The sequence below is a fragment of the Pomacea canaliculata genome, linkage group LG7, assembly GCF_003073045.1.
Source record: "Pomacea canaliculata isolate SZHN2017 linkage group LG7, ASM307304v1, whole genome shotgun sequence".
Lineage (NCBI taxonomy): Eukaryota > Metazoa > Mollusca > Gastropoda > Architaenioglossa > Ampullariidae > Pomacea > Pomacea canaliculata.
Window position 1 is genome coordinate 12,940,131 of NC_037596.1, and position 12,367 is coordinate 12,952,497.

At 35.1% G+C, this 12,367-nt stretch overlaps 2 protein-coding genes across 3 annotated transcripts in view; one reads left to right on the forward strand and one right to left on the reverse strand.

Annotated features, from left to right (window-relative positions):
- LOC112569666 overlaps positions 1-12,367 on the forward strand; it is a 90,415-nt gene that overhangs the window by 40,544 nt on the left and 37,504 nt on the right. The window lies entirely within an intron of this gene.
- On the reverse strand, positions 1,559-10,404 carry LOC112569684. 2 transcript variants are annotated; one of them, XM_025247572.1, is made up of 9 exons: positions 10,294-10,404; positions 7,980-8,099; positions 7,031-7,222; positions 6,349-6,393; positions 6,047-6,106; positions 4,687-4,800; positions 4,406-4,433; positions 2,970-3,163; positions 1,559-2,495 (listed from the first exon to the last, which is right to left on the reverse strand). In XM_025247572.1, exons 2-8 carry the CDS (start codon positions 8,086-8,088, stop codon positions 3,013-3,015), a joined length of 699 nt encoding a protein of 232 aa, XP_025103357.1. In that variant the 5' UTR covers positions 8,089-8,099; positions 10,294-10,404; the 3' UTR covers positions 1,559-2,495; positions 2,970-3,012. The 2 variants fall into 2 exon arrangements, with proteins under 2 accessions (XP_025103357.1, XP_025103356.1); XM_025247571.1 differs by having other exon boundaries at positions 1,559-3,163.

A 12,367-nucleotide genomic window follows, 5' to 3' on the forward strand; every position in this document is an offset into this window, starting at 1 on the left:
CATGTGGCTGTGTGACTAATAAATTTATATTTCACCACGGACGAATTTCTTCGTTAATTACCAGCACATGCCATTGACTAAAGTTCCTTCAGGTTTTGGGAGAGAAAATGTTTAGTCTGATGACTTAGAGAAATGAACAACAAATGATCAAAGAGGTTGTTAATGTTGCTGAGTGGTAGGATGCCACTTGGCGAAGAGAAAAATTTTTCGGCTTCCGCGGACAGGTTGATAAAGAAGAGTGAGACGAGCTGCGACTGGCACTTTTTCATGATATAGCGTGTTCAGACAAAACCATCAGTCCCTTTAAACTAAGCCTTTGGTCCAAGCTCTTTGAAGAAGGTGCATAAAAAGGTAATTATAATTGTTTATCGCTTGCTCACGTCTTCTTATCTCCTTTTGATTAACAAAAAATAAAGTAAAGCTTTAGCTCGTGAGAAAATGTTTAGAACGTTTCATTCTCAAATACCTGAAGATACAGACAAAAAAATAAAATTAAAACAATTACACATACATCAGCCATTACATTGTCCACGAAATGTTCTGCTCTTATTAAATATTGTGCAGATTTTCTTGATGCTTTCTCATAACAGTTGTTTCCCCACCATCGTAACACATCTTAATGTGCTTTTCAGATGAACTAGGTCGTCTAATCACAAGCTAGAAACTAAGACAACCAGCACTACTCACTACTTTTGCTGGATAACAGTGAATTAGGAAACAGGAAGCAGCTTAGATCGAGGTAAGGTGATCCTGTGTATCATGCTCCTTAAGAAACACTTAAACAATGCTTTGTACGCTCTGTTTGGTGATGCTGAGGATCATGATGAGTTTTCCTGTCGTTATCTTTCTATCCAGTCTCTCACCTTCGCCCAAGCAACATCCGGGTAAGGAGATAATATCTACCCACCATCCGTCCCCAGAGCCACCTCGGAATCGTTCTTATCGTGCGCTAGTTGTATTCAAGGAAGTTGTCACATATGTTGCTGTACACAGGTATGTGGTGGCAGCTACATTTGTTTTTCGAATAATAACATGCTTACATTTAAAGGAGCTTCGTTTAATGTATATTTGTTTCACGATAAGGATGGGAGGAGGAGGAAAAGTTTAAAGATGTTATGACACAAATGTTAACTTTGTCTAGGTTTTTATTAAACTGGTCCTTTTCTTGACACCCACAATCCTGACACAGATCAGGTTGGCCCTGTTTTGTTTAGAGGCCAGTGACTGTGATGACAGCAGCTTCCACCCATGGGCCGTAATGCATTGTTGCTGTCCACCTGACAAAAGCGGAAGGGGGTTAGTTTCTGGAAGACTTGACGGGATGGGATTTCATGGGAACAAACTGGTCGGGGTTTTGAGGTAAAGACCGACATCTTTATGAACTATTTAGAGGAGTCCCCGCTCCCTTTTGCTCCAAGTCCTTGAACCAGAGAAAGCTTGGACGGGTGGACCTCAGAAATCGCTACATACATTAAGTTTAGCATCTGTTCACACCGGGCTCTCCTGCCTGTCTCACGCTGTCTTCTATACAAACAAAGCCGAGATACGCTGAACTTTGTTTTGTAAGTAAAGTACATTTATTCTTTAATGTTCTTTTTATTCCCAAATAGCATTTTACAAAGCAAGAACATTTAGTGTCAATAACAGTGACTAGTAGACTCACAATGAAGTTTGTGTGAAAAGCTCATAAATACAGCACCAAAAATTCCTTAGTCAGCATGTACACTGATACAACTAGATAACTTTGTTTATATTACAGTTCAGTCAAAATATACCATACATATATAATATTTATGTCAGAATCAACAAAACAACTGCCTGAGGCTGCCGAAAACATGTTGATTTCGCTATCAAGTTGCTCAGGACTTTAAAAACTACAACATAAATACTTGTTCAATGCATTTCACCTTAACAGACTGGTCTAAAGGCGACATCCAAATGCTAGACGCAATGTCTCCATCCGGGGCATTCCCCTCGATCAATCTCAGTATAGGCAAATCCTACACTATGAAGATTATACACTCCTCGCACTCTCTCATACTGTTTGGCAATGAGGTTTCAGTTCTAACGTTCCTGTTCAATTATCTCTCTTATAACCTCTCTACCAATTATTGTGTACATTACTCACAGTTCATCCTCCCACTATCTGAAGATGTCGTCCTTCGCATCTCCCATCACCAGAATAAAATAACACGAATACACTTCCCAGAGATTCGGTTGATCCTCCCCGGAGGGAGTTGGGGGTTAGAAATTCTGAAGTCGCCCCGCGTAACTCGGCGGTTGACAACACACGAAGGCCGTACTCACTGGCCGTGACGGTCAGGTGGTGTCCGAGGTCACAGCAGACATACTCCACAGTGACGTCACGGGGCTAACGGTCCTCCTAGACCACGTCCTGCTGGGTGCTGGACCGAAAGCGATCAAGGAATGGTCCTGGGAGGCGATTCTTCCTCATCCGGAAAAGGTACAGTTCATTCGGCCCATACGATAAAAACCTGTATATCGAGGTTACATGGGTGGGTGGGGTAATTACTGTTAACTGTTTTCGTCTACACTTCACTAAATTAATCAATTTGATGTGTTGATTTTTTTCTAATATTATATTGAATTCTTAGGTCCACACTTTTGTTGAATTTTTTTTTTATCTGGACAAATATGGTTGAATAGTCTTACAGTTTATAATTTATTCCCTGTTACTCCTCGATGAGCCTAGAGCCGCCAGTAACAATATCTTTTAATAATTTTATTGCTTTTGATTGTTTAGATATTCACTTTTCTAGTCACTAATAGCCTGTTTCTTGGCACATCCATTTTGCAAATAGAAAATATCTGAATAATGATCATACTATTTTGCGCTGAAATATTATTTAAGTAAACTCCATCCCTATCTAGATATTATACTTTGTTCCAATATTATTTTTTTTATAAGTTAAGGAGTCTTAATGGTTAGTCTCAATGCTTAGCCTCACTGGCTGATATCAATCCAATGGAAGGAGTTTCTCCTGAGGGTTGTCAAAGAAGAGGTTTGTGTGATTGTCCACTTGATGATGAAGAAATAGTATTTTGGTACTCAAGTCTCTCTAGTACATCTGTATAACCCGCGTCGCTGTTTCTGCTGCCACCAGATGTTTGCCTTGGAAAGCGCTTTCTCCTTTTTTCATCTCTGTAAATAGTAGAAAATAAACTTCCATGAAAGAAGTGACAAATCACAAGATTCTTAAGAGCAAGAGGAATAAAATAAGAGAAATTACTAAAAATGGCAAAATATTTTTTCTTGGGAATCTCTCTGATTTAATTGCTCAAGATGAGGAATAAAGAAAGTATGCGGTATTTCTAAATAGCTATCACCATTTAAAACCAGCCCTTAGAAAAAAAGTACTTTCTCTTCTAGTCAAGCCATAGGGAAACAGTTATTCTAAAACAATAAATAATTTTCAAATTATTTTTTCCTAAAATGAAATAAAACTTCTAAGACTAAAAAAAAGTACATCAAGTATTCTAATCCCTTATACTATGTATTTCTATCACATATACTTACAACTAGTTAAAACCATTTTAAATTTCACACAGACTTTTCTACACCCTGTATATTAATGTTTACTTTCAATGTCTATAGTGAGGGCCCGTTAAATTTTTATATTTTAAGTTATATGTATTGAAGAAGATTCCGAGTGCTAAAGACAAAATATGTTACCATTTTAGTACAGATATAAACGTGTTTTTGTTTACTTCTTTATTTTAAACTGTTAAATCCCCTTTTATTATCGATTTTATCGTTTTACTTTGTGACTATTCCCTGCCGATATCCCCAATGAAGCATTTTTAGTCCTGGAGCATCAATTGCCTGTCTCCCTAATCGGCCTCAGAAGGGAATGAAGTCTACAAGTAGAATGAAAATATTTGAAAGGTTTTTTTTAAATACCACTTATGAACTACTGGATATGATTTAATATTGTGAACAGACAAGTTTCATTAAAGTAGTTGGGGGTGGAGCCTTCAAGGAATCTATATCATAAAGTTCAGAGCTGGTAGTCTATTCAAGCTACTGATAACCAATGCAGAGATTGATGAAGTGGTCGGTCTAGCTGCGTGAATACTAATATGGTAAGGAAAAGCTTTCAAAATCCATTCTGTCAAGATGTAATGAGGCATTGTAAAAAGTTTATTAACAAGTGAATTCCAAAATGTAGTGAAGAATTTCTCAGGGAGCCCATCCACTTTAATGGTACTATTATTAGAGGCAGAAAAGTTGTATCTATTAAGAAATGGTTGGATGCAAAAGTTAAAAAATAGGAGAACTCACTAATCTTCATGGAATATTTCTGAATCTTGAAGAATTCCATGTTGGGTATCCTGCCTTAACAATTAATAAAAGATAATATGATTTAAAAAACATTAAGCTTACGTATTGCATTTTCCAGGACATCTAGGACCTGAAACAAATATATTTAAAGACGACATTTTTCAAAAGACAGTCAGATAAAGTTAACGTGAAAGCTGTAAGAAGCACCCTGATCTACTTGATAAATGTGCAGAGGTTTCTGCTTACTTAGCTTGATTTTTAATCCTCTCTGAAGTTTATCTAAAGCTGGAAATAATACATGGATATGCTGTTATACAATTTGTTTATACCTCGTATAATGTTCTGTTTCAAGTATTATCATTTTTAGATAAAATGTTATTTACTTTTCTTAAATTTGTATTTCTTGAGCAACAGAATGCTGATGACCAGGATCAATATGATGAGGATGAGTACAGCAGCTCCAATAGCAGCACCAATGATTGCTATTGCGTTGTTATCTGCTTGAACAGAAAACATTCAGTGAACATATAAGATCCTACACTGAGAATTAAACCAAAAACGTCATGCAGATGAAAAGAAGATCAGGAAATAACTACAAATTACCTAAAAGAAGCATATAGTACAAGGAGGTTGTTCTTAATATGACCGTTAACTACACAAAGTTTTTAACTGTACACCTGTGGTGAAAGTGGCTGCAAACATCTATTTTTTTTAATTATTTTTGGTAAATTCTGTGATAATAAATATCAAACTGTTTTGTCACAGTTATTTTTATTACAAAGTTCTATTAACGTTTCATTAAAACATCTCAAAGCAAAAACGTTACTTTAAGCTGGTTTTAATTTATATTCTCACATCATTTACTTCTACAAATCAGTCTTTTATGTCTTCATGTTCTAAACTTGTTTCCCTGCTTGAAATTCACAAACAAAAATATTAAGAAACCTTACTAGTAATAATTAACTTTTTTCATATTTAGATGCAAAGATTTTAACAGACTTTTTTAAAATTGAGAAGAATTGCAACCTGGCAATTTTTCAAAGTCATTTACTTAAGTATTTGCTTGGCTGTCTTTCCTCACTGCTTATATTTCTGTTTTACAAAGTATCACCGCCTCAATACTTCAAAACAAAGTATCCAAGTATCATCATCATCATCATCATCATCATCATCATCATCATCATCATCTTCTTCTTCTTCTTCTTCTTCTTCTTCTTCTTCTGCTTCTTCTTTTTGCAGAGTTTATAGATAGTGGCCCTTAATAAAGTCATTTAAATCTGAATGTATTTCTAACTCCAAAAATAGAGAACTTTGTTTTTTGCTAATGAGAGAACGCAGATAGCTTTTTAAAAATAGTTTGGAAACTTCACTCCTACGACCACTTATGCTTTTGTCGTTAATATTAAAACTATAGAAAAATTGATTCATATTCTAAGTTTTTAAGTTATCCTTTTATAAAACTGCCTCAGATAAGCTGCAATCTGGTGACAAATATTTTTTAAAAAGTTTCTTACTTATCCACACAGATATAAATCTTTAGACATAGTAGCTTTAATAAAGCTAATCTTAATCCATTTCTGTTGTAAGGGCTTGTGCTGAGACAACCCCCAGGTTACATCATAATAATCTCATTTTGAAGTAAACTAGCCTAGGGGTCGTGTATGTGTTATCAAACGGAAAGGATTTTAAACCAACAGTTAATACATATTGAGTTAGATGTTGAGACGCTTATTGAATGCTTACCTTCACCGGGCGTACTCGAGTTGATTTCAGATTTTGAACTGTTATTCAATGAGAAATTTTCTGGAAAAAAAATAAAAACGATGAGAGCCAATACTTTAATCTCTCAAATAAACTGACAAATACCAGCATATTTTCAAATAAATTATTACTACATTGACTATTTTTTACAATTTAATATTATTTAAGGATGTAGATTTTCGCATATCATCAAAAAGCATCCATTTTTTTTAAAATTGAATTTTCAAATTAATTGGCTTATATTCAATGTACATTTAATCAATCAACGTTTAATTAATACCTACCATCTCTTGCGGTATTTAAGACACCCTCAGATGTGGTACTGCTACCTGAAGTCAAATTTATTGGCAAAAAAGTATAAGTTACAAGAGTTAATACTTAAATGTATCTCTCGAAGAAAAACTAAAAACTGATTAAAATAAATTGACAAATACCAGCATGTACACATACAAATGTTCACTGATGTATAATTTACTATGCATATACTCTTAAAGTTATTTACTAACGTATGGTTGATAAACAGCATAAAATATTTAAAACGAAATATGTGCTCATCCTTCCATTATTGATAGTTTCCTCCTAGGGTCATTTGGATATCCCGTGATAGACAATCCTTAATAGTCCCTCAAAATCTACCTTAATTGCATGATCCACGTAATATAAATTTACGTTGCTATGAATAAGAAAGTTCCTGGATTTGCTAAATTTTGAGTCCCGCCTATGGTTGCCTTGACCGGCCAGACCAAATAATTTGTCAGGCCTTATACGGCCTGTATGCTAGACGTTCCTAACCCTGCTCTAAAAAATATGTTTCTGGCCTCAAAATGGATATGACTGAAATGTTTTGATTCCACTTTACAGTGCCCTAAACAGTGCTAAAAACGTGTACTTGGCTACCACTCTCATGTATGCACGTGTGTCAGTGACAAACCACTGAGATTTATTTTTTTCAACTGAAAATCTTACTTGGAGGAGGGAATGGGCATGGATCATTTAAAAGCTGTCCTCCTTTTTGACAAAGAAATCTTCCTGTCTGTATCCAGATTGTGTCAGATACTACTATTGTAGGCACGTGACCATCATCAATAGTCATGTTGAAACCCTCTTTTGTGAAGAAGCATTCGTGCCTTTCCTTGTAAACACAGTCGGCAATTAGCTCTGTCGAAGATGTTAGAGTGGAAAAATGTACGATTATTAGACGAAGTTGTTTATAAGTTATAAAGTGCATAAAAAACAGAAATGAACAGCAAAGGTAAGAAATGACAAATCTCGAATACTTACCTATTTAGTTCTTTATATATATGAAACCCTGAAATAATACTCAGCCTTGAGACTTTTCAATTGGACATTTAACTAAAACAAGTTTTAGTAGTTGTTTTATACAAATTTGCACAAGAACTTAAATTTAAAATGTAATAATTAAAAAACTTCACACTATTGCATTTATTCATGTTTAAAAAGCTTGATGATGATGGATGGATAGATGATGGATAGATGATGGATGATGGATGATGGATGATGATGGATGATGATGATTAGTAACGCGCAACATCGCGATAGATCGCATTAGTAATGATAAATTAAAATTAGATAACAGACAGTGGACGGTGAGATACGTGTAGGCACACTGGCATAAAGATGAAGTACAAAAGTGGAACCTAAAGCAATGGATGAAAGTATGAAGAGCACATACTCTAATGTCTGACTCTGTTAAAAACTGTATAAAGGCAATGATCTTGTGGAAGAGATCTTACTGGTGTTAAATATCAGTTCAACTGTGTTTCTCAATGTAATCACATTTTTAAATAAATCAGAAGAGATGGTCAATGAGGCACACAAGAGAAGATGAAGCCGAAAGAGAAGCAAATGCCCGTTTACATGCAATCAAATAGAAAGCGGTATTTGATAAACTTACCTTGCTGCCCACTTAAAGAGTGAAAATAGAGAGAAAAATCTTCATTGTTCTTAAGGAATAAGCACTGAAATTCATACGGATTCTTTGGATTCTTTATAACACAGCCCATTTTCGGAATGCCTGCAACAGAAACACACATGCACACTCTAAAATCATACTTGTTGATCATCAGCTTTATTATTATTTTATTGTTGTAGGCGGGCTACACAAATTGAAGAAGTTCGTATAGGAAACGGAAAGTTTTACTTAAACACAAATATCCACACTGTTTCAGTGTTAAAGAGCTATAGCTGCAAGTTATTATGATGCTTGCATGGAAGCTCACATCACAATCTGTAGCGTTGTGTCTCAACCTTCTCAAACAAAAACATTGTCCATCCAGACAACTATTGTTAGGAGATCGCACCAGTGGTCATCGCAAGATTCTGAGAATCACTGAGAAGCACAATGTCAGTCATCTCGGACCTATACCAACTGCCATGAAGTTTGCTATGACAGCGCATCTGCAAAAACTTTGGGGCGATCGCAGACAAAAAGGAATCAGAGTCTGAACTCGACACCGCTGAGGCACAGAGCCTAATCAAAGCTATGGAAAGATGGTGCAGACGTGGAAGTAGAATTAAAGTGATGCACAAATATGTATGATCAAGTAAGTAACAAAATTAGCTCAAATAAAGAATCTTTCTCAAAAATATTATAGTACATCCAAATGAAACAAGAAGTTCACTAAAAATCATCCTTGAGATAATCACACATTGAATTGAAAGATAACTTTGCCACTTTCAGTCATACCGTCATCTGTTTGTACATGACTACCAGATATCATGACAAGAGGATGAATTATGCTGAGGACTGTAAGCTAACTCACACTTTGTGCAATAATTAAACTGATATAACATTAATTATAGTTACAACAATAATTTAAAGTTGGATATCTTTGCAGTCTGTCATATCACTTCCTCTTTTAAGAAAAACTTGCTTTTTGTATAATGGGAAATTTCCGTTTGACTACCACCTAGTGTTTCGGCAGGACACACGTAGACAAATGTAACAGGAAAGTATATTTTGTATTTATCTCTATGCAGTCCCATTCTCCCAGGTAACAATTTTAATTTGACTGATGATTCTTCAGAAATATGCTTAATCCTTAAGCACTATTAACATGGAACTTTTTGAATCACTGGTACAGAAACCACTAACGCTGATTTAATATACATCTTGATTTCTTGCTGTAGAGGGGACAGAGAAGTGATTTGTTTAGTTCGTACGGAGGTCATTATAAATACTGAAAATACAGAATAACTCTAGGATCTCTGGCAAAGTGTGATTTTATAGGATTGTAATATGTATATAGTGCTAAACTAGTGTTAGAGCTTTTACCCATTCGTGTCTGATCACCATGTAGTACTTCTATTAAAATATAATTGAAGACCTTTCCTAACTTTTATCTTAACACAAAAAGGAGTTTTATGACCAAAAAAAATTCATTTTCATAAAATTATAAAACTGCTCAAAGCTGACCTTAATCTATTCCCGGAACTCTGCTAAAAAAAACCCTGCCTTGTGTGATTTTGCGTTGGCGGGTCGCAACTATTTTTTTGTCCACAACACGAGGTCAAGGGTTGTCAGCTTGGTAACCAGGCAGGTACGGCAGTTTGCGCATGCGTACAACAAGTCAGTGCAAAAACTGTGTGAAAAAAGTAGTCGTTGGAGGGTTATATTTAAGCCTCCTGGTTTAGTAACTATGCAAGATTGTCGTGTTTCAGTACGGAAATTCTTCAGTCTGAACATTTTTTAATGTTTCCTCTAATGATGCAGAAATCGATCATAAAATTTCTACTACACGGAAGATGTTATAATAATAAAATATGGTATATATGTTATCAGTCTATGATAAATTATGAAATAATTCAGATATTATTGTTACTAACATGAGAAGATATTAACCACATTAATCAGTCATTAAACCTAAAACAGACATTTTACGTTTTGATTCTCCGCGTGCTGTTTGTTGAGTGGCTAGAGCTTCATGTCTTTTCATATTGTTTTCATATTTGAATTATACTTTCATCACAAATATATTACCTATAGAAAAAGGAGACAAGAATATCACCTTCCTGTATTGTCATTATTATTCCTATATACACAATATGAATTTATGTTTCTTTGATCTTAAGCAGTCTTGAAAGCTAATAGACAATGTAGTTTCTTGGCTGTAACACCTGAACAAAATCTTGCGAAATTAACACAACTATTAATCAAACACAGAAAATAAACATCACGAAGACAAAAAAGCATTAAGAGCAAAACTTACCTTTTTAAACAGAAGTCAATACCCATCAAATTGTTGTAACCTTCCTGATTTATCCCCACCTATACTTTTGCAAAATGGCTCCTTACATCTACTCATACAGGCGTAGGCTTGTCTATATTAATCGTAACTGCTATATCTGGTTTTCCGAATGAGTCATTTTTATTGCAGAAAAACTTATAATTCATGGATGTAGTAGAAATACTAATACTTAGACTTAAACTAACACTATTAGTAATACTAGCAAAGTGCAAAATAAATAATAGGTGGTTGGGGCTAATCACTGGTGTGACTACGTACATTGGACATAATTTGTTTTGCTTAGTAGTTATTATGTACTTACTGGTGCTAACAAATAGGGTTTTGAGAGAACTGTCATCTGTGAGAAAGGTAGCAGTGAGATGAACAGCGTTGGTGTTGCAATGTATTATTGCAGGAATCTTTGTTTGAGATAGCTAGTCAGAGAGGTGCTTTCTGACCGAGTATCGCTTGACTGCTCTTCACTTTGCACTTTGACCCTCTTCCTTCCAGTGAGTGCGCGCGATCGTCACTATCAAACTTGAAACAGATGACGTAGCCTCCAATATAAACACAGGCGTTAGTATGACAAAAAAAATATACATTCACTCTGCACAGGTACATACACTTAGCTTACTTGTCTTGCTACTTTGTAACTTATTTTCTTGCTCAGTTGTTTTTGAACACCAAATACTAATAAGGGAAATTAACTTTGTAAACTTTCACTACTGAAAACGCTGGAGTTTGTCCCCTCGTCTGCCATCCGATAATATACTCGTGCTTGGATGTTTAAGTATTTTTTTTTCACTTTGCTGCGACACCTTACAGGCTATTTAAATTTACTACACCTATATATATATATACAACTGTTTTAATAGCCTTTCATCTTTACTCTTACTGTCTTTATAATGATTCAGTTCTGTTTGATGATTTTTTTTTTATATTTCAAAATGTCGCTGTAAAGACACTTCGATTTAAAAAAAAAAAAACAGCATAGGTGTAGATTTCTTTGGATAGAGAAAGAGAACAGTCTGACTGTTTAAAGTTAAGCAACATGGTCCCACAGAAGTCGTACTCCTTTTAGCAGACCATCGTTAAGTCAGCATCTGAATGCTGACCTAGAGATAAAGATTTTACAAACATAAGTGTCCTGTATGTCTACTTGAAGGCTATCACAACACATGACACACGTCTTGAAAGGTTGTATAAGTAGAAGAAATGTAACCCCAAATGGGTCTGTATTGCTATCATACCTTAATATTTACTCTAATATAGGAATAAAATGATAACCATCAAAGATGGATTTGTCTAAAACAGTCAGAGCTACAACTGTAGATAAACTTTATTTTTGCAGATGCTTTTCCATAAAATAAAATAAAAGATGCAGTTGCCAAACTTATTCAGAGTAATTTTGAGAAAATTACATTTTACCTTAGTGTTTTTGTTTAATTTTCCATGAATGAAGTACATCTTGATGGCTAACACCGAAATGAGGTGGATTTAATTTTCTTAACTTTTATTATCTGTTATTTTTTTCATCTTAGTTTCCACAGACATTTCCTTGTCTTGAGAGAAAAGGAAACACAAGAGTAACCACTATGCACAGTTTGGTAATCTGCAAACAAACTCACTAAACAAAACAAAACAAAACAATTGCATGCGTACATACTTTTACTGGTGAATCCGTGTGCATGTGGGCGTGTGCATATATACTTGTTAGGGTGAGTGTTGGTGTGTATGAGAGTGTGTGGCCGTGAGGGTGCATGCAAGTGTACATGCGAATGAAGTGTGGTGCTACGTGTATCAAGCCGTGTGAATGTATGAAGAAGTTTGTGAGGGTAGACCTGTTAACATGTGTGTGAGGGTGTTTATATGATGGACAGTGAGTGTATGTGTGTTTGGGTTGCTATGGTTTGTGTATAAGGGGGAACGTGGGTGAGGGCCTGTGTGAGCAGCTAAGTGTGAGTCTTCATATGTTAAGAACGATGATAGTGAAAGAAATTTGGATGGAAAAGATGTCACAAAATGAGAAATGGACGAAACAATTTGAAAGATACTT

Coding starts and splice junctions, on each gene's coding strand:
- LOC112569684 (XM_025247572.1), bottom strand. CDS start 8,088: ATGGGCTGTGTTATAAAGAATCCAAAGAATCCGTATGAATTTCAGTGC. Junction 6,394..7,030: donor ATGCCCATTCCCTCCTCCAA/GTAAGATTTTCA, acceptor ATTTGACTTCAG/GTAGCAGTACCACATCTGAG. Junction 6,107..6,348: donor CTTAAATACCGCAAGAGATG/GTAGGTATTAAT, acceptor TTTTTTTTCCAG/AAAATTTCTCATTGAATAAC.